The 19,742-nt window shown below is 42.2% G+C and overlaps 1 protein-coding gene across 1 annotated transcript in view; it reads left to right on the forward strand.

Moving 5' to 3' along the window:
* ADAMTS12 (ADAM metallopeptidase with thrombospondin type 1 motif 12) overlaps positions 1-19,742 on the forward strand; it is a gene marked incomplete at both ends in the record, with an annotated part of 123,721 nt that overhangs the window by 68,542 nt on the left and 35,437 nt on the right. The window contains 2 exons of the mRNA XM_081053587.1: positions 10,384-10,594; positions 17,938-19,056. Of these exons, the coding sequence (XP_080909713.1) occupies positions 10,384-10,594; positions 17,938-19,056 (1,330 nt within the window). The remainder of the gene's footprint in view (positions 1-10,383; positions 10,595-17,937; positions 19,057-19,742) is intronic.

A 19,742-nucleotide genomic window follows, 5' to 3' on the forward strand; every position in this document is an offset into this window, starting at 1 on the left:
GTAGACTTACAGGCCAGGCTTTTTCAGCCTCAGCACTATTGATTTTGGGGGCCAGATAGTTTTGTTTTGGGGGGCTGTGTTGTGCATTGTAGGATGTTTAACAGCATTCCCAGCCTGTATCTATTTAGGTATTAGTAGCACCCCATCCCCCCAATCCAGGTTGTGACAACCAAAAATGTCTGCAAACCTTGCCAAATGTCTCCTAGGGGACAAAATCACCCTTGACTGAGAACCACTGTAATAGAGGTATTTATTTGCTGTTAATCATATTAGCTCAAGATATTGGGATCCTAGAAGGTAGCTGAGATGTTGTTTTGAGGGTTTGTGTTAGAAAGAAAGAGAGAGGGAGGAGAGAGATAGGAATAGAGGAAGATGGGAGGGAGAAGAAGAAAGAAAGAGAGGAAGGGAGGGACAGAGAGAGGGAAGAAGGAAGGAAGATGGATGGAATGATGGATTCTAGGGATTGTCTTCATTCTCTAGTGACCTTAAACGGGTGTATTTAGGTTGCAGATTCCATCAGGCATTCGTTCCAGTCCTAAGAAGACACACTAAGAGGAGTTTAGTTTAACAGAAGGGGACTAGTTGACATAATAAATAAGTGACAGGCTGAATTCCAAAGAAGAGCTAGACGAATATGGTAAATGTCGAAGAATAAGGTGAAAAAGAAGAGTCCAGACAAGTCATTGAGGATAAACCATATCAATCTCTTACAGGTTCAGACAGGGAGGACCAGAGGCCAGGGTGTTCTCATCTCAGAATCAGAAGTTTATTCTCTGTCTAGTTCTGTGGTTTCTTGTGGGTGAGAGGTGGGCTATAAGGCCAGAGATGAACATCACCTTATCTCGTTGTAGCTCTTTTGCTGGGAAGAACTAGGAGCTTCAAAGGAAAATTAGGCCAGCAGCAGGTTTTGTATGTAGGTGCAGTTTCTATGAATCCTTCTCAGGGAAGAGTGAGCCAGGAAAGAGGAACGATTCTTAGAGCTAATCATTAGCCTACTGCTTTGCAGAGTACACTTGCTTCCCTCACCCCCATTCTTCCTCACAGGTCATGACCCTCTCCTGGTAAATTCCTTTTGCACTCATTAATTAGCTACCACTGCACACATGCCTGGGATTCTTGCCTCACTTTTCAAAGCCACTCTCTTTGATGGATTGGCTGTCTTCTGAAAACCACTGCTGTTTATTTCCTGCATCTAATTTTGTCCCTGGTGCTCAGGTCCTCATTCTTACTGTTTTAAATCATCTGCCTTGGCCTTCATATTACCAGCAAATATTTGTGAAGCATTTGTTATTTCCCATGAGAGAAGCAATGCTGATAGTAACAACATTGTAGTTACCATGTATTGAGCACTGATATTGTGATATTATAAAAGACATATATTTGATCTCCATCCCAGGTTCTTGGCAGAGCTCCTATGACCTTTGCAATCTCAAGAGTGGAAATGATAAGTGTCTTTTTGTGTGCTTATGAGATGGCTGGTGGCTGGGGGTTGCTGGATAGCCTCAGGATTTGGGCTGATTGCCTGAGAGGAACCAACCCTGTGATTAGAGGGTTGAACTTTCTGCCCTCCACCCCCTAACCTCAGGGGAGGGTAGAGGGACTGGAGGTCCATTACCAATGGCCAATGGTTTAATCAGCTGTGCCCTTCTAATGAAGCTTCCATAAAAAACGCAAACCAAAGGGGTATGGAGAGCTTCCAGTTTGCTGAACACAGAGGTGCTGGGAGGGTGGCACACCCGGGGAGGCATTTATAAGCTCTGCATCCCTTGCCACGTACCTTGCCTTATGCAACTCTTCCATCTGGCTGTTCCTGAGTTGTGTCTCTTTACAGCAAACCAGTAATCTAGCAAATAAAATGTTTTCCTGAGTTCTGTGAGCCACTCTAGCAAATTATCAAATCTGAAGAGGGGCTCGTGGGAACCCCCTATTTAGGGCCAGTGGATCAGAAGCACAAGTGACAACATGGACGTGAATTGGTGTCTGAAGGGCAGGGCAGTCAGCAGTTTTGTGGGATGAGCCCTTCGTTCCAGACAGTGTCAGAATTGCTTAGTGTGGAAAATCCACATATTTGTTGTTGAAACAGAAGTATTGTGAAAATAGAATAGAGGAAAACTGTGTGTGTTTTTAAAGCACCTACTTTATTCTTGTCAATGTTTCAGAGATGCCCAATATATTCTCTTTATTATTCTCAACTACTTGGAAAAATAATCGTTATTATGCCAATTTTACAGAGGAAGAAATGTACATTACCTCTCTCAGTATTGTGCAGTTAGTCGATTATAGACGTTTGAATCCAAAGCTATCTAGATATAAGCCTACAGCAGGTCTATATACAGAAGACCCCCACCACCAAAGAGTTGTATGCACCGCTCCCCTCATTCAGGCTGAGTCTAAAGCAAAGTAGGCACTGTTCTAGGTATGGTGGGCACCAAAATATTTTGACACAGACGCTCACCTGCTGAGGCCATGGTAGAGCTGGGAATATCAGCTGTGTGCATAAAAGCAGTGCTGTCAAGCAGATCAGTGTGCTTCTCAGTGTTGTAGAACACACATCAACCTGTACCTGACATTTTCTTACTCACCTGTAGCTAAAAGCTTGGCTTCACTGTTTTCAGAATTCTCTTCCCATAAGGGTGGTTATCTTTACCTACCACTGCACTCCAGTTACCAGAACTTTCTAGTTGGAGGTAACCCTAGAATAAGATACAACCAGTGCTAGAAGGAGATGGATACTGGGGCAAGAGTCCAGAGGCCAAAGGACAGAAGGTGGGCTGAGGATGAAACCCTGTAGACACAGAGGAGGAGCCTTGATAAAGTAATTCTGAAGTAATACAGTCTGAGCTCTGTCCACTTGAAATTGGCCCGGAAAACAGTCATGGGGTGGGCTGAAAACCTCAAAGATAGCCACATCCTGATCCCTGGAGCCTGCAGATGTTACCTTATCCGGAAAAAGAGTCTTTGCAGATGTCATTAAGTTAAAGGCTCTTGAAATGGGGAGATTATCCTGGATTATCCACTTGGGCCCTAAATACCATCACAAGTGGCAGAGGGAAATCACACACACACACACACACACACACACACACACACACACACACACACACGAGACGGCAATATGAAGATGGAGCAGAGCGATTTGAAGACACTAACCTTAAAAATTGGAGTGATGGGCCACAAGCCAAGGAATGCTGGCCCACTCCAGACTGAACGAGGCCAGGAACGGATCTTCCCCAGAACATCCAGCGGGGAGCAGCCCTGCCTACCCTTTGATTTCATCCTACCAATACCGATTTTGGATGCCTAGCCTCCAGAACTCTAAGAAACTAGATTTCTATTTTTTTAAGCCACCAAGTTCGTGCTCATTTGTTATAGAAACCAATGCAGGCAGCTTAATGCAAGAATAATGAAAAAGCAGGGGAAGAGCCGAGGAGATCCCTCCACCAAGTCGTAGAAGCTCCTGAGCTTAGAAAACCATGCAGTTAGGATTTCCTCAGAGCGTGTGGCAAAGGAGTTTTGGGAATAGCACAAATAGGCCACTGCCTAAGGAAGCTTGCAGCCAGCAAGGCTCTACATGAACATCAGCAGGACAGAGCTGTTGTCAGGGTTGGGCCCAACGGTCCTGCGTCTGGACGCCTCGCCCAGTGCCCTGCCTCCTGGTCACTGTCCATGCAGTCCCTGCCGTCCTTGGGACTTTGTGGGTAATTGACATCTCCTCACATCTCAGTTCTAAGAGCAGCGTTGTTAGAATAAGGCGAATGATGTGTTCCCCCCTGACCCTCACCCAGTGATGCGGCTTGTCGATTCAGCAAAATTTTGAAATGGACCAACTGCAAAGCTCCCTTGTCACACCCTCGGTGATGAGGCCTCGCGCCAACAGGAGCTGAGCTCCCAGGCACCCGCTGTTTAGTCCCAACCTGCACATGTGACATCCGGTGCCCAGGTTTCTTGGGGAGCTGATGATGATTTCTGTAGCTGTTGCTGCCAGTCCGGGAGCTAACCAGCCCATCCCATTCCCCAGCTTCCACTGTCATGTTGGAAACATAATTTCCTCCAATGTGAAGGTTGTACATAAGGAAGAAGAGCAAAGCCTGAGCAATTCAACAATTCTTTTTAAAGCCTTGCCCTTTGGTTGCATATTTTGTTATATAATAAGCTACTTTCCCCTCTGTTAGGCATGCATCTATTTCCCAAGTTCTGAGTTTCTTTGAGGCTATTTCTTTATATCATTAATGCCTAGGCCCACCATGTAGTCATTAAAGATCAACAAAATTAGCAGATCAAGGTTGAATTGACCCATTTCAGGCCTCAAGGTATAGCCTTCAGAGAGAGAGAGTCATGATCCCAATAGTGCTTTTTAACCTTATAAGTAAAATGTTGGCCCTTTTTTTGTTTTTATACTAAAGGTGAAATACACACACAAACACACACACACACACACACACACACACACACCCATTTATGTTTAAAATTTATGATTACCTGTGTTTAAGAGATTACTTGATTTCAGCTAGCTATTGAAATTTCATTTTTAAAATTTATTTTGCCCTCAGGTTGTATGTGTATTCCTTTCTCTGAATCCATATTTGCTTATTTAACGCATCTGGACTAAAATCGGGACTAAGTCCTTTATCAAAAGTGACAACTAGCAAAGTCACTTTGGTGTTTCCATGATACAGCCCATTTTTGTTGAAATAGATAAGGCTCTCTAACTTGGTCAGAGATTTTGACTCCTGAAAATATTAACTAAACACCACACATAACAGGTGTAATTTCTGAAAATACATTCTGAACTAGGATATGATAAACTAAATAGAACTCCATGAAGTATTCTGACATAAAGGTTAATTTAGAAAAGTCCTTATTTCCGATTGCATTTCAGCTTCCTTAAATATTTATGAAATAGTCTGGGGTAGAAGGTGGATGTTTTCCCCAGATGGTATATGGAGAGAGAAGGGTTTGGAGAAATTAGAGACCATGTCCTAGGATAAAGAGGTGGGGAGGAGATAATTTTAAAGAACCTACTAGTTCTTTTGCTTTGTTTATTTATTTATTTTTTACTGATGAACCTACACTGACATATCATAATCACCCACAGTTCATAGTTTACCTTAGTGTTCACTCTTGGTGTTGTACATTCTTTGGATTTGGACAAATATATAAACATATTTCCATCCTGATAATATTATACAGAGTATTTTCACTGACTTGAAAATCCTCTGTGCTCTGACTGTTCATCTCCCCTACCCAACCTCTCCATCCCTGGCAACCACTGATCTTTTTATTGTCTCCATAATTTTGCCTTTTCCAGAATGTCATATAGTTGGAATCATACTATATAAAGCCTTTTAACATTGCTCTTTTTTCATGTAGTAATATGTATTTAAGGTTCTTCCATGTCTTTTTGTGGCCCGATAACTCATATTCCATTGTCTGGCTGTACCACAGTTTATCCATTCACCATTCAACCAATGTGAAGGACATCTTCATTGCTTCCCAGTTTGGGCAGTTATGAATGAAGCTGCTATAAACATCCAAGGCCAGATTTTGTGTGGACATAAGTTTTGGCTCATGTGAGATCCCACTCTTTTTCAAGCCCATTCCATGTTGCCAAATCATTTATTCTTGAGAGGAGCCCTGATTGGTAGATATTTTTATGCCATTGTACAAGGGGGACACTAAAGCCTTCACAAAACTTTCTAAGGTCATTGAGCTACAAGCGGTCGAGTCTGGATTTGGATGCAGATCTATCTGCCAAGAAGTCTGTGCTGGTGCTACCACATCATGCTACTGCCCTGGATCTCAGGATGGGCAGGTTTTGGTTCTAAAACCAGAACCACAAAATTTAAAATATTTCTCACACCTTAGAGCACAATGATATAAACAAGCGGGAAAATCTGACTCTAAAGCTAAATCATGCAAGCAAATTCACAAAGGGATTAAAGAAAAGAAATGAAGTTAATATGCATTTTTAAGAATAAATGAATAATATAAATGTTGATTGCTTTGTTGATATTCTTTGTTTTTGCAAGCGTCATCCAGTAGTTTCCTTGGATATGAATTTCGAGTTACAGCACCTTTCTCTGTCATCAAATTTTCGTGGTATCTGGAAGTTCATACCCATTATTCAGAGCTGTCATTCCCCTTTCCCAAAATGATTTCATGTGCAGGATTTCCTCTTTCTGTGTTATTGTTCTCCAGTGATAGTTTGTTTCTACATCTAATTTGGATATTCTATGTTCTTTCTCAAATGAGTATTCAAGAGAGTTTTTTTAATTTAATAAACCTTTCTGATAATCTAAACATAAGAAATATATATTAACATGGTGAGTGACATTCAGGATGAAAGTCTGGTGTAGCACATTCCAGGATGGAGTAGCCTGTCAAGAAAGAAATTTTTGGGAATTAAAGCCTATCTGATTCCAGAAAGAGGTCATTTGAGTCTCTTCTCCCTATTGATTTCTCTTTGAACTTTGGTTTACAGCAAAGCAAAGCCCTGCTAAGTTACCTCTCTGATGGTGCCCAGCATATCTAAAGTGTTCAATAAACTTCTAATAGCAATTCATTCGACCCTGGCAGCTGCATGTAGGTTTCAGTGTGAAAAGAATGGCTCATGATTTAAATCAAGGTTTCTCAACCCCAGCACTATAGCTGTGTTGGGCTTGATAATTCTTTGTTGTGGAGTTTGTACCATGCATTGTAGAATATTTGGCCACATTCTTGTCTTCTACTGACAAGTTACCAATAGCACACTCCCCATCCCCACCCCCATTTGTGACAACCAAAAACATCTTCAAACATTCCCAGATGTCCCCTGGGGAAAGAACTGTGAGACTCTCCATTGGTTGAGAACCACTGATCTAAATTAAAGGAATGGGGTCATTGAGACTAGAGAAAGGTCCATGAATGTGAGGAGAGGAAATGAGTACGGGGTTTGTTGGGGACAATGAAGCTACAGAAAATAGGTGGGATGAACAGAATATAGTCAGAATATGAAGACACTGTGTATAAAAGACAAGGAGCCAATAGCGCTTATATTTGTTGTAATAATGGTTGTTATATTGGAATTTGGAATGTCAGTTTAACTGGATTTTAGAATGTAAATGTTATCAGGGAAAAGATTAGTTCAAAGAAAGTAGCTATAAAAGTTGATATTTTTTAAGGCGCAAGAGTTACTATTTTGAGCAAGAACAGTTTTCTGAATAATGATGGTTAGAAAGAGTTTATTTTTGTATGTTATTGGTTTATTGGTAGTCAGAGCTGTCAGAGCAAGCACTGGTATGGAAATCAGTAGAAGACGCAGGTAAGAGAGAGGCTGAAAGATTCTCAACCCCATCTCCTCTACTTGATCTCGGAGAATGTCCACACTACACTAAACTTTTCCCAGATAACTACAGGCTTTTCAAAGGCCTCAAAACATACACAAACACACACGCACACCCGCACTCACACACGCATGCATGCACACACATACTTCTACATTGTATGTAACTCACACTAGAACAACAGAGTCCATTCTTTGGAGAAAAATGTAAAGGTAAACAACCAAATCCATTTATTTGGTACCAAGAACACAAATGGTTTTTAACCCTGACTTAATATAAAAATCATCAAAGAACTCTTTAAAAACACTGGTGCCTTGGACCTACTCCCAAGAAATTCTGGTCAACTGGTCTACATGGGGCCTGAACACTAGTAAGTTTTTAAAGATCCTAACTATTTATATAGTAAGAATCACTGAGATAGCCCCACTGCATAGGACTTTTACAGTGTACCTGGGATAATAAGATAGACTAATGTTAGGGACAAAACAAGACAATGATCAATGATCCAGTTGTTTGTTAGGTGCATCAGCATTCTGGTAGGAGAATAGTCAATGGCAGAAACAGGAGAAATCCGGCTAGGCTGTTGTTACTTCTATACTGATTGAACCAGAGAGGTTGTCTTATTCAGGTGAATAAATGGGCTGGGTCTTTTGTCTTGCTGAGTTCTTTGCACGTTATGGTACCCTTCTCACCAATCACTCAGAGCATTTTAACAGTCTTCTGTTACAAATCTATGAATAAATATAAATTTAAATTGTCCTATTCTATTATAAATCTCCTAGAAGAGGTGGGATCGTGGCAGACACCAAAAGAATGAGATGGACAATAGAAAACAACTTGGCAGTGGCTTCTGAACCCTGGGCCTGTGAGACCTTTGCAGGGAAATAAAAAGGACAGTGTTCACTTGAAACTAGTGACAAATATAGGCAAAATGTCCCCAGGAGACTGGAGGAAATTCCAGAATGAGAAAACAAGGAGATCCATTATCATTTTGGGGTGACATAGCTAAAATACATGGAGCAAGTAATTAGATAAATTACACTTCCAGTCAGCTCTGATTAAGGCCCTTCCAGAATGGCATTTTATATATTCAATAGTATGTCTGACCTCCTTTGGAAATGTCAGGTAAGATGAAGTGATTAAATTAATACAGTAGACATTCATTTGGTCTCACATCAGATGCTTCCAATATTAGCTTTTTCTTCACACAAGACAGCTAGATGTCAAACACTAAAGAATAAATAAGTCACCTTAATTACTTATTAACTAAAGAATATAATACAATTGAGGAATAGATTCTTCTAATTTTTTAACCTTGAGTATGAGAATCAAAACAAGTTCTGCTCAAATCCAATATATAGTAAATATAAATCTTAGTACAAAGTTTTGTCTTCTTCAAAATTCAATACTATCTCAAGGTTGGAAGGCTTCCTTAAATTCAGGAATGAAGGACTTCATATGCTGTACTGTTTTCCCATGAAAAATAGAAATATTCCATTTTATTACTGCATGGAGAAATGAAGAAGCAAACTGAACATTTAAACGATGGTGAACCCAAAGCACACTGGGCCAATACATTTGTTCTATCTTTTATGTTGGGAAGGATTTGTACAATGATGGCAAAGAAAAGAAAGGGCCCCCAAGAGGGCTTCTTGTGACTTTCTAAGCTATTTCTATGTAACCACTGGACCCACAGCCTAGAATCTTGAGTAAATCATCTGTGATTCAGGGTAGAGAAAGAGCATACATATTCATTTTTCCACAGAAAATCCCAAATATTAATTTAGCCAATAGTTTCAACTGTTCAACTTGTCAAGAACAACTGACAAAAAATATCTTAAGTTTCTTCTTTTCCTACTTCTTTCTTATCAAAGGAACCAGTGAAAATAGTAATAGGTAGACTGAAGAAGATTGGGCAGGCGGAGGGTGGGAATGAAGGCTACACCCTTGATTGACCATCTCCTAAATAACTGAAAATTAATAAGCCTTTAAGTATCTGCTTTACATTCAATTAGGAGCCAGGAGACCTCAATTCTAATTGGATTCTTTCACTCAATAAAAACAGTTAAAATACCAGTAAATAATAACAAATGATCAAGTTCTTACTGTGTGTCAGGCTCTGGGCTATGCACTGTCCATAACTTGGTGTGTCAGGCTCTGAGCTATGCACTGTCCATAACTTGGTGTGTCAGGCTCTGGGCTATGTACTGTCCATAACTTGGTGTGTCAGGCTCTGGGCTATGCACTGTCCATAACTTGGTGTGTCAGGCTCTGGGCTATGTACTGTCCATAACTTGGTGTGTCAGGCTCTGGGCTATGTACTGTCCATAACTTGGTGTGTCAGGCTCTGGGCTATGTACTGTCCATAACTTGGTGTGTCAGGCTCTGGGCTATGCACTGTCCATAACTTGGTGTGTCAGGCTCTGGGCTATGTACTGTCCATAACTTGGTGTGTCAGGCTCTGGGCTATGTACTGTCCATAACTTGGTGTGTCAGGCTCTGGGCTATGCACTGTCCATAACCTGGTGTGTCAGGCTCTGGGCTATGCACTGTCCATAACTTGGTGTGTCAGGCTCTGGGCTATGTACTGTCCATAACTTGGTGTGTCAGGCTCTGGGCTATGTACTGTCCATAACTTGGTGTGTCAGGCTCTGGGCTATGCACTGTCCATAATTTGGTGTGTCAGGCTCTGGGCTACGTACTGTCCATAACTTGATTCCCAACACTCATAACATCAATATTGTTACATCCATTTAACAGATGAGGAAAGGAAGGCTTTAATTTGCTTGAAGTTGTACAACAGAAAACTAGACCTCAAGGTTTTTTGACTGAGAAGAGAGGGCCTTTTTTTTTCTTTGTTCAACAATAGTATCTGCTTATGCCAGGTGCTGTGCAGGGCCCTGAGCTGTGACTGAACAAACAGAGCACCCCTAGTGGACTGGAGCGGCTCCAAGGCCCTCTCTGCTCAGTAATCTGTACTTCAGCATCTGGTTCCTCTTTTCAGGGGTTGAATTGAAGTGTATGTGTGTATCTTCTCTCACATGTCCATGTATGTCTGCAGGTGGTGGACAGGGGAGTGGGAAACATGTTCGGCGACTTGTGGGCCCCACGGAGAGAAGAAGCGAACAGTGCTGTGTATCCAGACCATGGGCTCTGATGAGCAAGCTCTCCCGGCTAAAGACTGTCAGCACCTGCTGAAGCCCAAGAGTCTCCTTTCCTGTAACAGAGACATCTTGTGTCCATCGGACTGGACAGTAGGCAACTGGAGTGAGGTGAGGCCACGGGTTGAAAGGGAAGCTGGCGTTATTTGTGCCTCATCAGCACTCCCCTCCCCACCATTCCTCGTGAACCAGTCCAAGTGACTCTAGAGAAAATTGCACAATGGCCAGAGTCTATGATCTCTGGCCTGTTTCCTGCATTTTCCACTGCTTGGTCTTCTAGCTTCTTGGTTTCCATTCTTACCGGATCTTCCTCTCACTTGCAGTGGTCAAATACCTGCCAGGGATGAGCTGGCTCCTGCTTGCACAGGCATACAACAGCTAATTGATAAATGGTTAAGACTTTTGCTGGCCCGTTATGAAAGCACTGGTAGCATATCAGGGCTCCCCACCCACCTCAAGGACCAGTTTGTTAAACATTTACCGGTAGTTATGTTGCACTGGAACTACAGTAGTTAAATAAAACCAAAGGAGTGTCACTGTAATGATGGAATGACAGGGGAGACTCTTGACACTTGAAGACTCCTTTCAGATCATCCATCTTTCAAGCATGTGTCAAGTCCAGACCTGAGCCAGGCTTAGGGCATCAATTATCAGCCACATAAATTCAAATAAGTGTTGCATTTTATGAAAATTAGTCTGATATCATTTTCTGAATATTGCTAGAAATCAGTAGGCGAAAAGGTCGTGAAAAATTCCCAGGCTGCAGTTTTCTTTGGGACACCATGGAACATGGTATCAAACCCTGTGCTCCCAGCCTCTGCAGTGAAAGTGGAAACCTTTTATTTCCAAGGGTCCTGGATTGTCCCAAGGCCCTGTTCTGCTTCCTTATGGGAATTTTAGTCAATAACCTAAGAAATGACTAGAAAATAAATGATCTTCTGAACCCAACAGTCAGAATTTATAGATGGGTGCTGACTTCTTATGAGCTTCCTTGGGAAGCCACATGCTTTCCATAAAAACCCTGCTATTAACCAGAATATCTTAGGAAATCCTCTCAGGACGTACCTTCAGAGAAATGGAAAACGTTTGTGTCAGGAGAATTCCACAGAAAGTCAATTAGAGCCCTTTGTTTAATAAGTGACATTAGATTATAAATAGATTGCTTTTCATAGCTTATAAAGGTACTCCGAAGGTATTGTCTGAAGAAGAACTTGAAAATTTGTATAAGCAAATGTACCTTCTCTGAATACAACTAACTGAAAACAGAAAATACTCATTTGAATGCAGCCATTTTGATAACCTTATTTCCAAACCACTATTTCTTTAGCTCATAGTCACAGTTTAGGTTTATTTTGCTTACAATTCTGTGCAGAATTCTCTCTTGCACATCTAGGAGAAATTTTTTTAAATGTTAAGTATGGTCCCTATATTGTAAAACTTCCTGTCAAATAGGAAAGGTAGGACCAGAAGAAGGAAAGACAAAGGTACACATGCAAAGAAAACATACCTACCAACTAATGTACGTGTATTGCTGAAACGTGCACTGATGTATGTGCACATGTCAGCCCCCAGCCAGAATATTCCCCCTGCTCTTCCTGGGAAGGTACAGTGATAGCCTGTGGCTCTCTGGCCTGTTAGTCCACCGCCAACCTAGATTGCTGTAAATTACAGTGTTGTCAGAATAGGGCTGAATGGGGTATTGTGACTGGTGCATTAAACATGTTTACCAAAAATGTTTTGGCTGCCTCTGAAGCAGTTAATAATTCTCATCATGTAGAATTGACTAATTGCCAGAAGCTTCATGCTTTTTTAAAGGACTCTGCAATTACTTATTTGGCTGTGTTCATGTTTATGGGGAGGAAAATGATATGCTTTCACTGGAGAACAAAGGACCAAAAAGTTGACACAATGTGACAAGTACTCATGTCTGTTGTTCCAAATACAGGCCATTGTATCGTGTATGGATAGCAGACACGGAATCCAGTTTCTAGCTTCCACTTGAGGGAGCTGAACAGAAAAGGCCGAGCCGCTGCCTTCATTCAGGAGATGTTGTCAGGAGAGGTGCTTTTAGTTAAATCAGCATTAGAATATTCACCAAATGGGTCTTCCTTTCTTCCCTCTGCTGTTTTGTTACCTAGCCCTCTAATGAGCCTTGCTGGAATATGGGGAAAATGTCTTTGACATTCTACCCATGCCCAGATACTTTAAGAGAGATGATATAGTCATTCTTGCTGTACATAGTATTTATGGTCTGGATTTTGTCTTGAGACCAACATTGGTTCATGCAGGGTGGGGCTCCAGCAATTCGCCATCATTTGGGTTGCACCCAGCCATTTGAGTCACTCTGGATGAGTCTGATGCTACAACATAACTTTGGTCAAAAGACCCAAGAGCTATGAGGCTCCTAGACTCCCATAAAATAGTCTTTCCTGGGCTGACTAAGGTGGGAAGAAGGAGAAGAGGCAAATCCATGAGTTGCTCCTCTAGGCACCTCTGCCAACCCAAGCAGTGAGAGAAGGGTGAGCTCAGCTGTGCCAGCCAGGTACACTCACTCCTGACACAGCCAATGGTCAAATTTAACCCAGCCAAATGGGGGACCTATTAAGTGCTAGAGCTGCCCCCTATGACCAACCCCCCACCCCCCCCGCCCCAAGCTCAGGTTCTGAACATCTGACTCCTACCCCCAATCTCAAATTTCATCAAGAATCTTATCCTGGGTTTGTCCAACCTACCTCTGGGCTTAGAGAGTAAAGAAGTGTGACTCTGTTGCAATAAAGACAAAGTATCAAAGATTCCATGCTCCCATTATTACTAGGTACCCCACTTCAGTGACAGACCTCATCAGAGGCAGCCAGGCTAGTGGTGAAGGGCACGGCCCCCTGGGTTTAGATTCTGGCTCTGCCACTTATTAGATGTGTGAATTTAATCTCTGTGGTTACTTCTAGTTTTCCTGTGGCTTGTTTTCTCCATCCATAAAATAGGGATAACAGTAGTACTTAGACTCAAGGGAAGTTATAACAATTAAATGAGTTAATATTTCTAAAGTTCTTACTAGAGCAGTGCCCAGCACATTGTACACTCTATACAAGTAATCATTTGTTAGTAAAGTGAGTAGATGGAGTTAACAATAATGTCTACGATTTGTTGAATGTTTTCCACATTATGTAGCTTGTCTCATTTAACTCTTAAAATAACTCCATGAGGTTGGTATTAGTTCATTAATTTCTCTGTTTTCCCTGGCAGTTAAACAAGTAGATTTAGTGGAATAGTAATTTCTCTAGGTTTTCAAGCCCTGGTAAACCTTAATTTTATGGCCTTGAGCTATTAAACCTCTCTCAGCCTTTTCTTAATTAGAAAGAGAGGGTTATTGTAAAGTTTAAAGATAATCCATGAAAGCCCTTCTTCACATAGTGCCTGGCAAATAGTAAGTGTTCACTAAAAGGTAACTTTATTATAAGGCAAGAAATCAAGGGTCACTTTTCCATGCTGCTCTAATTTTGCAAGCTTGTCCAGTCAGTGGCACCCAAATGTCCTGATGGAATTGATCCCTGGCTCCCTACATTTGGGGGCCAAAGATCAATAGCCAAGGTCACGGCCATTTTATGCACGGAGGACTATAAGCACAGGGTTTAAGGACTACAACTTTTTCAAGGGCCTACAGAAATGTTAGAGACCTGAGAAAAAGCTAATGCATTGCTTCCATAAAAACAAAAGGACACTGCAAAATCAGAAATCAATATTTAATCACATATTAATAACAAATATTTATTGGGCATTTAGTATGTGTATTAAATACCTTTATAGGTATTAACACAATACCTCACAACGGCCTTATTAGCCCCATTTTATAGGTGAAAAAACTGACGCAGAGATATTTAGAAATGTATCCAAGGTCACACAGCCTGCAAGTGATGGAGTCAGGATTTGAAAGCAGGCAGCAGAGGTTTTCCTCCGAACCCTCGGGCTATCCTGCATCTCAGAGGTCTGCAAAATGAAACAATGTGACCGTTCTTAGTAGTCATAAAAAATGTGTTATGTTTGGAAACAGTTTGTAGATTGGCTTTTCTCCCTTTGCTGGAATTCCAGACTCTATAAAATGATTGTTGAGAAATCAAAGCCACTCAAATTAAATGTTACCCTCACTAAATATTTTCAAAAGCAAAAGATTAAAAAGCCTTTCAAGTTGTTTTTACAGAAAAAGATTATATTTCACTTGAGACTAGAGATGCTTTTTAATATATTTGATGGGACATGGAGTGTAGCCTCCACCAGCGGCTCTGCCCAGGGTCTGTGAAGATCTTTGATTAGCCCTTTCTGTGCCTGACAAAAAGTATACAAGCAAACAAATGAGCAAAACAATCAATCAGCCAAGTTATGAGCAAAACAATCAATCAGCCAAGTTACTAAGAATCTATTAAGTGCCACGCTGTTCATTTGGGTGTTGGAGTGTACAAGTGACCCACGAGACGGAGGGCCGATTTTCACAGACGCTCTCCTGGCCCTTCACACAGAAACACTGCGGCAAGCACCAATGACATGTCTGCTGCTAAATGAGAAGCAAAGTAAAACTCCTGTGCAGTCTCACAGGAGTTCCTGCTAACTGAAGGAACGCAGAGCATGGAAGGCTGGGAGACATTTTTGAGTCGCTTACGTTAGTATTTATTCCCCAGCTTTGATGAAGGTCCAAGATGCTGCTGTGGGGCTGGACCCCTGAGGTTTTAGCCTCCACTACCTGCCCTTTTGGCATGGGACATCTGTAAGTGCCCATATGTCAGTACTTCCCAGACGTGAGCAGCCCGTGCTTTGCCAGGCTTCCTGGAGAACACATGTGGGCACTCTTGTTTGAAACAGCTACTCACAGTAAACCAGTTGGGGGCCATGTTGATTCTCTTCATCATGTTAAAGTTTTAAAAATTATCTAGTATTAGTTTCCTAGGACTGCCATATAACGACGTACCACAAACTGGGTGGTTTAAACAACAGAAATATATTGTCTCACCGCTCTGGAAGTTACAAGTCCAAGATCAGAGTGTTGGTAGTGCCGGTTCCTTCTGAGGGCTGGGAGGTAGCATCTGTTCCAGGCCCTCCTCCTCGCTTCTGGTGGTTTGCTGGCACTCTTTGGTGTTTCTTGGCTTGTCAATGCATCACCTTGAACCCTGCCTTCATCTTCACATGGCATTGTCCCTATGTATGTGTGTATCCAAATTTCCCCTTTTTTTATAAAGACAACAGTCATCTTGGATTAGTGCCCATCCTAATGACCTCATTTTAACTTGACTCCCTCTGTAAAGACCCTACTTCCAAATAAGACCACATTCTGCAGTACAAGGGAAGGAGGTGAGCAGGGGTTAGGATGCTGATATATATGTTTGGTGGTGGTGGTGGGGCGGGGGGCGGGGGGAATATAGTTCAACTCATAACAGGTACCTGAGTGGTTTAGCTTACTCTCAAAGCTGGTGTTAGTGTGAGATCCAGTCATTTCATTTATAAATTCCTGAGACTACGTATTAAATGTTTTCATGTCCAAAGCATTAGTTATTTCTCTACTCAGCCCTTTAGCTCAAACGCTCTGATAAACCCCACGTGTGTTTTTTTAAAAAACTTTCTTATCACTGTAGCCCTGAGCCAGTTGTGAGCCCCACTCCTCAACATTGCACCTCAGGTGGGTGGAGTTGACTAATTTAGCAGACCTCTTTCTCAGCCAGCTCCCCCAGAGCTGGAGTGGTGGCAAGTGGGGGCAGCATCACTCCCAGGGAGGACATTAACAGATTGACAACTGCTTGCCTGGCACAGAGTACTAAATGATAAGGTAAGCGCATACGATAATCAGAGCAGACATTGGTTTTGAGAATTCTGAAACTACCAATTGAGATGAGTTCTACGTGTGGCTTTGTGTCCTGCATTTATCTCTTCTGAGGGTCTTGACAGTTCCTAAGGAGATAAACACAGTGGGAAGATGTACTGGAAGAAGTGTGGGCTGAATACAAAACAGTACAGCTTTTTCTGGTGTAACTATGAGAAAAGGCACCTTAGTTTTTAGGCCAATATACTTGGTAGAGAGTTCATGCTGTTCCACAGGCACAATGTACCCCACTGCTAAGGAATGGTGTCCGTCAATTATTGGAAAGGTTCGCCGCCTGCTGTCTTTGCTCACGTCAGTAAACAAAGCAGGTGGAGAGGAATGGTCGGGGTGCTGGGGAACATATACTCATGGGATATCACACAGAATAATGGTTGGGAAGCCCTTTGACATTCACTGAACATTATGCAGTCCCCAGTGTCAAGAACCCTGCTTTGGGGTCAGAGACATACGACAGACAAATGTGAAACAGCCAGGGAGGACTCCTGGACCGTTCACGTCCACGTGCCAAGTGTTTGATGGATAACTTAAAATGTCATTGGAAAGGAAAGCTAAACATGGATCCGTTTGGTAAAAAAAATACAGATTTTTAAAACATCTAGAAATTTCGTATCATGTGACAACTAACTACATGTGGTTTGCAGCTGGTGAGATTGATGAAATAAATATTCTTTACCAAAAATCCTGAAGAAGGATTGTCCTGTTAGGATTCCACCAAAGACAATCTAGCTGCCTGTGCTTTGGAACACCCTACAGAATATGGAGAAAGCACTGGGGAGGGACCCCTGCCATGGCCCCCATGGATAGGTCAGCACATGCTACGGGACTTACCTGCCTCTGGAAAGGGTGTCTCCCACCTTTGATTAACTACTCACCTTTAAATTTCAGAAAAGGTCTTAGTGATTGTCTAGCTTTTAATCTGACTCCATCTAACACAGGCAAGTTAAAATGGAACTTAGGATGCTTGGGTGAGGCTATGTGAGTTATAATAGGGCTGGATGTTGTTGGAGAGATGGGCGTTAAGAGGTCTTACTCAGATGTTGGTATTTTTTCCCCATTGGAAATTGTGCCTTTGTTGGGGTTCAGAGCTCTGCGGCTAGACAGGCATTGCTGGAGGCCACAAAGAGCGCGGCATCCGTTTCCTAAATATATAGGCAGGGTTTACTAGAACTAACTTAATAGATTTCAGAGATTATATAAACATTTTACATTAATTTAATACTATCAAAACCCTAGGAAAGATATTATCTCTTAAAAAGGTCAGGTGACATGTTTAAATTACTGCACTCTTTGTAGATCCACCAAAGGTTCAAAGCCCAAGGAGACGTCAGCTATACTATGTGATGGTTTGTGTTTTCAGTTTGTGGAGGATAAATGGTTGGTGTTGAGCCATAGCTGGTCCCCAGGAGATACATATTTCCATGGGAAACTAAAGGAACACAGAAACCAAATGTAAAATGTGTATGTACATGAAAAAAGATGAAGGAAATAATTTCAGCTGCACAGTTCAATTTCCTGTCCTGATTGTTGTGAATCTGAGCATGACAACCAACACCTCTTTCCCACTAGACTAACAGGTGTCTCTCTTTTCCAGTGTTCTGTGTCCTGTGGTGGCGGAGTGCGGATTCGCAGTGTCACATGTGCCAAGAACAATGATGAGCCTTGTGACGTGACGAGGAAACCCAACAGCCGAGCTCTCTGTGGCCTCCAGCAATGTCCGTCTAGCCGGAGAGTTCTGAGACCCCCCAAAGGCATGATTTCCCATGGGGAAAAACTACCTACATCCGAGCAAGACCTCTTGAAACCCATCCCTCCAACGACATCCAATCCCAGAATGCTGACCATACCCATGGTTCCTGAGCCTGTGAGCACAAGTTCTCTGGCAATCAACAGCCCTAGTCCTACCACAGCCTCTGAAGGAGACCTAGGTGGGAAATGGTGGCAGGATAGTTCAACCCAGACTGAACTGGACTCCCATGATGTCATTTCCTCTGGAAGTACTTCCCAGCCCACCCTCACTTCATGGTCTCTGAATATCCAGCCAAATGAAGAGAATATTTCCAAAACAGCCCCTGGTCCTACCTCAGAGGGAGACCTTTTAGCCACAACAATGAGTGATTCTGATTTGTCATCTTCCAGCAACCCTGTGATTTGGCACCTGACTCCATTTTATACTTTGACCAAAGAGCCAGAAATGGAGCTTCACAGTGGCTCAGGAGAAGACAGTGAACAACCTGAAAACAAAAATGAAAACAGCTCTATAATATGGACCAAGACCAGGGGACATGAAAATGATGCTTCAGTGGAAAGAAATACAGAAATGCCACTTGGACCTCTGCCCACACCTTATCTTTGGGGGGTGTCCTTGCGGTCACCTTTCAGCACACTGGCAGAAGGACTGCTACCCAGCCAACCACCCACTACTCTCAAAAATGGTACACCCAGAGCTGAGGGGATGGTCACTGAAAAGCCAGCTAACACTCCACTCCCTCTGAGAGGAGACCATCAGCCAGCACCCTCAGAAAAGCTGATAAACCACAACCACCCAGAACTTTCAAGCAACATGAATCTAACACATACTTCTAGACCAATCCTGACTGAGGAGGATGCGACCAGTCTGATTGCTGAGGGGTTTTTGCTGAATGCCTCCCATTACAAGCAGCTGTCAACGGGCCATGGCACTGCGCGCTGGATTGTTGGAAACTGGAGTGAGGTAGGAGTTCCGTGTCTTACCCCATGCCTGTTTCTATATGGAAGATAGTTAAGGGTGTTTGCATTCTTGTGAAAATTTCAAACCAGACATATGAAATATAGTCTAATGAATAATAAGTGTGAAGTAATTGGGTTCATGCCCTCACCTCCTTCTTCACCTCCCTAACTCAAAAAAAAAAAAAAATGTCCAGGGAAGAGAACAAATGTAGTGAGATACATTAAAAAGAACCTTGAACTAACTCAGGAGGCCTGAGTCAGCCAGCTGTGTAATAGTGGAGAATTCAGTCCACTCTCTCTGAGCCTGCTTTTTATTTGCAGAATAGTGAGCTAATGTAGACCACCTCTCATGCCCCTTCCAGCTATAACTGGGGTGATCCTAATGGGCCTAAGTGCAGATTTCATTTAGAAAGCTAACGTTGAGGCCATAGTTTAAACTTGCCAAGTAATAACAGCTGCGATGGAAATCTAACACCACATTCTTTAAAAGAATTCTGTGGCTCACTGTATCCATGATTTCTTTTCTTGTTGGTCTGTTTGCTTATATGCAAAAATTCATTTTGGCCCCTTAAAAAAATTAGAATATAGAGGGAGAAGAAAACACATGATGAAAAAAACGTTGGCCTCTGTTTTCAGGCTTCAGGAATTTGAAGCCAGATATTTGAAGCCAGATATTTGTTTTACCATTTC

Source organism: Rhinolophus hipposideros, assembly GCF_964194185.1.
Source record: "Rhinolophus hipposideros genome assembly, chromosome: 7".
Classification (NCBI taxonomy): Eukaryota; Metazoa; Chordata; class Mammalia; order Chiroptera; family Rhinolophidae; genus Rhinolophus; species Rhinolophus hipposideros.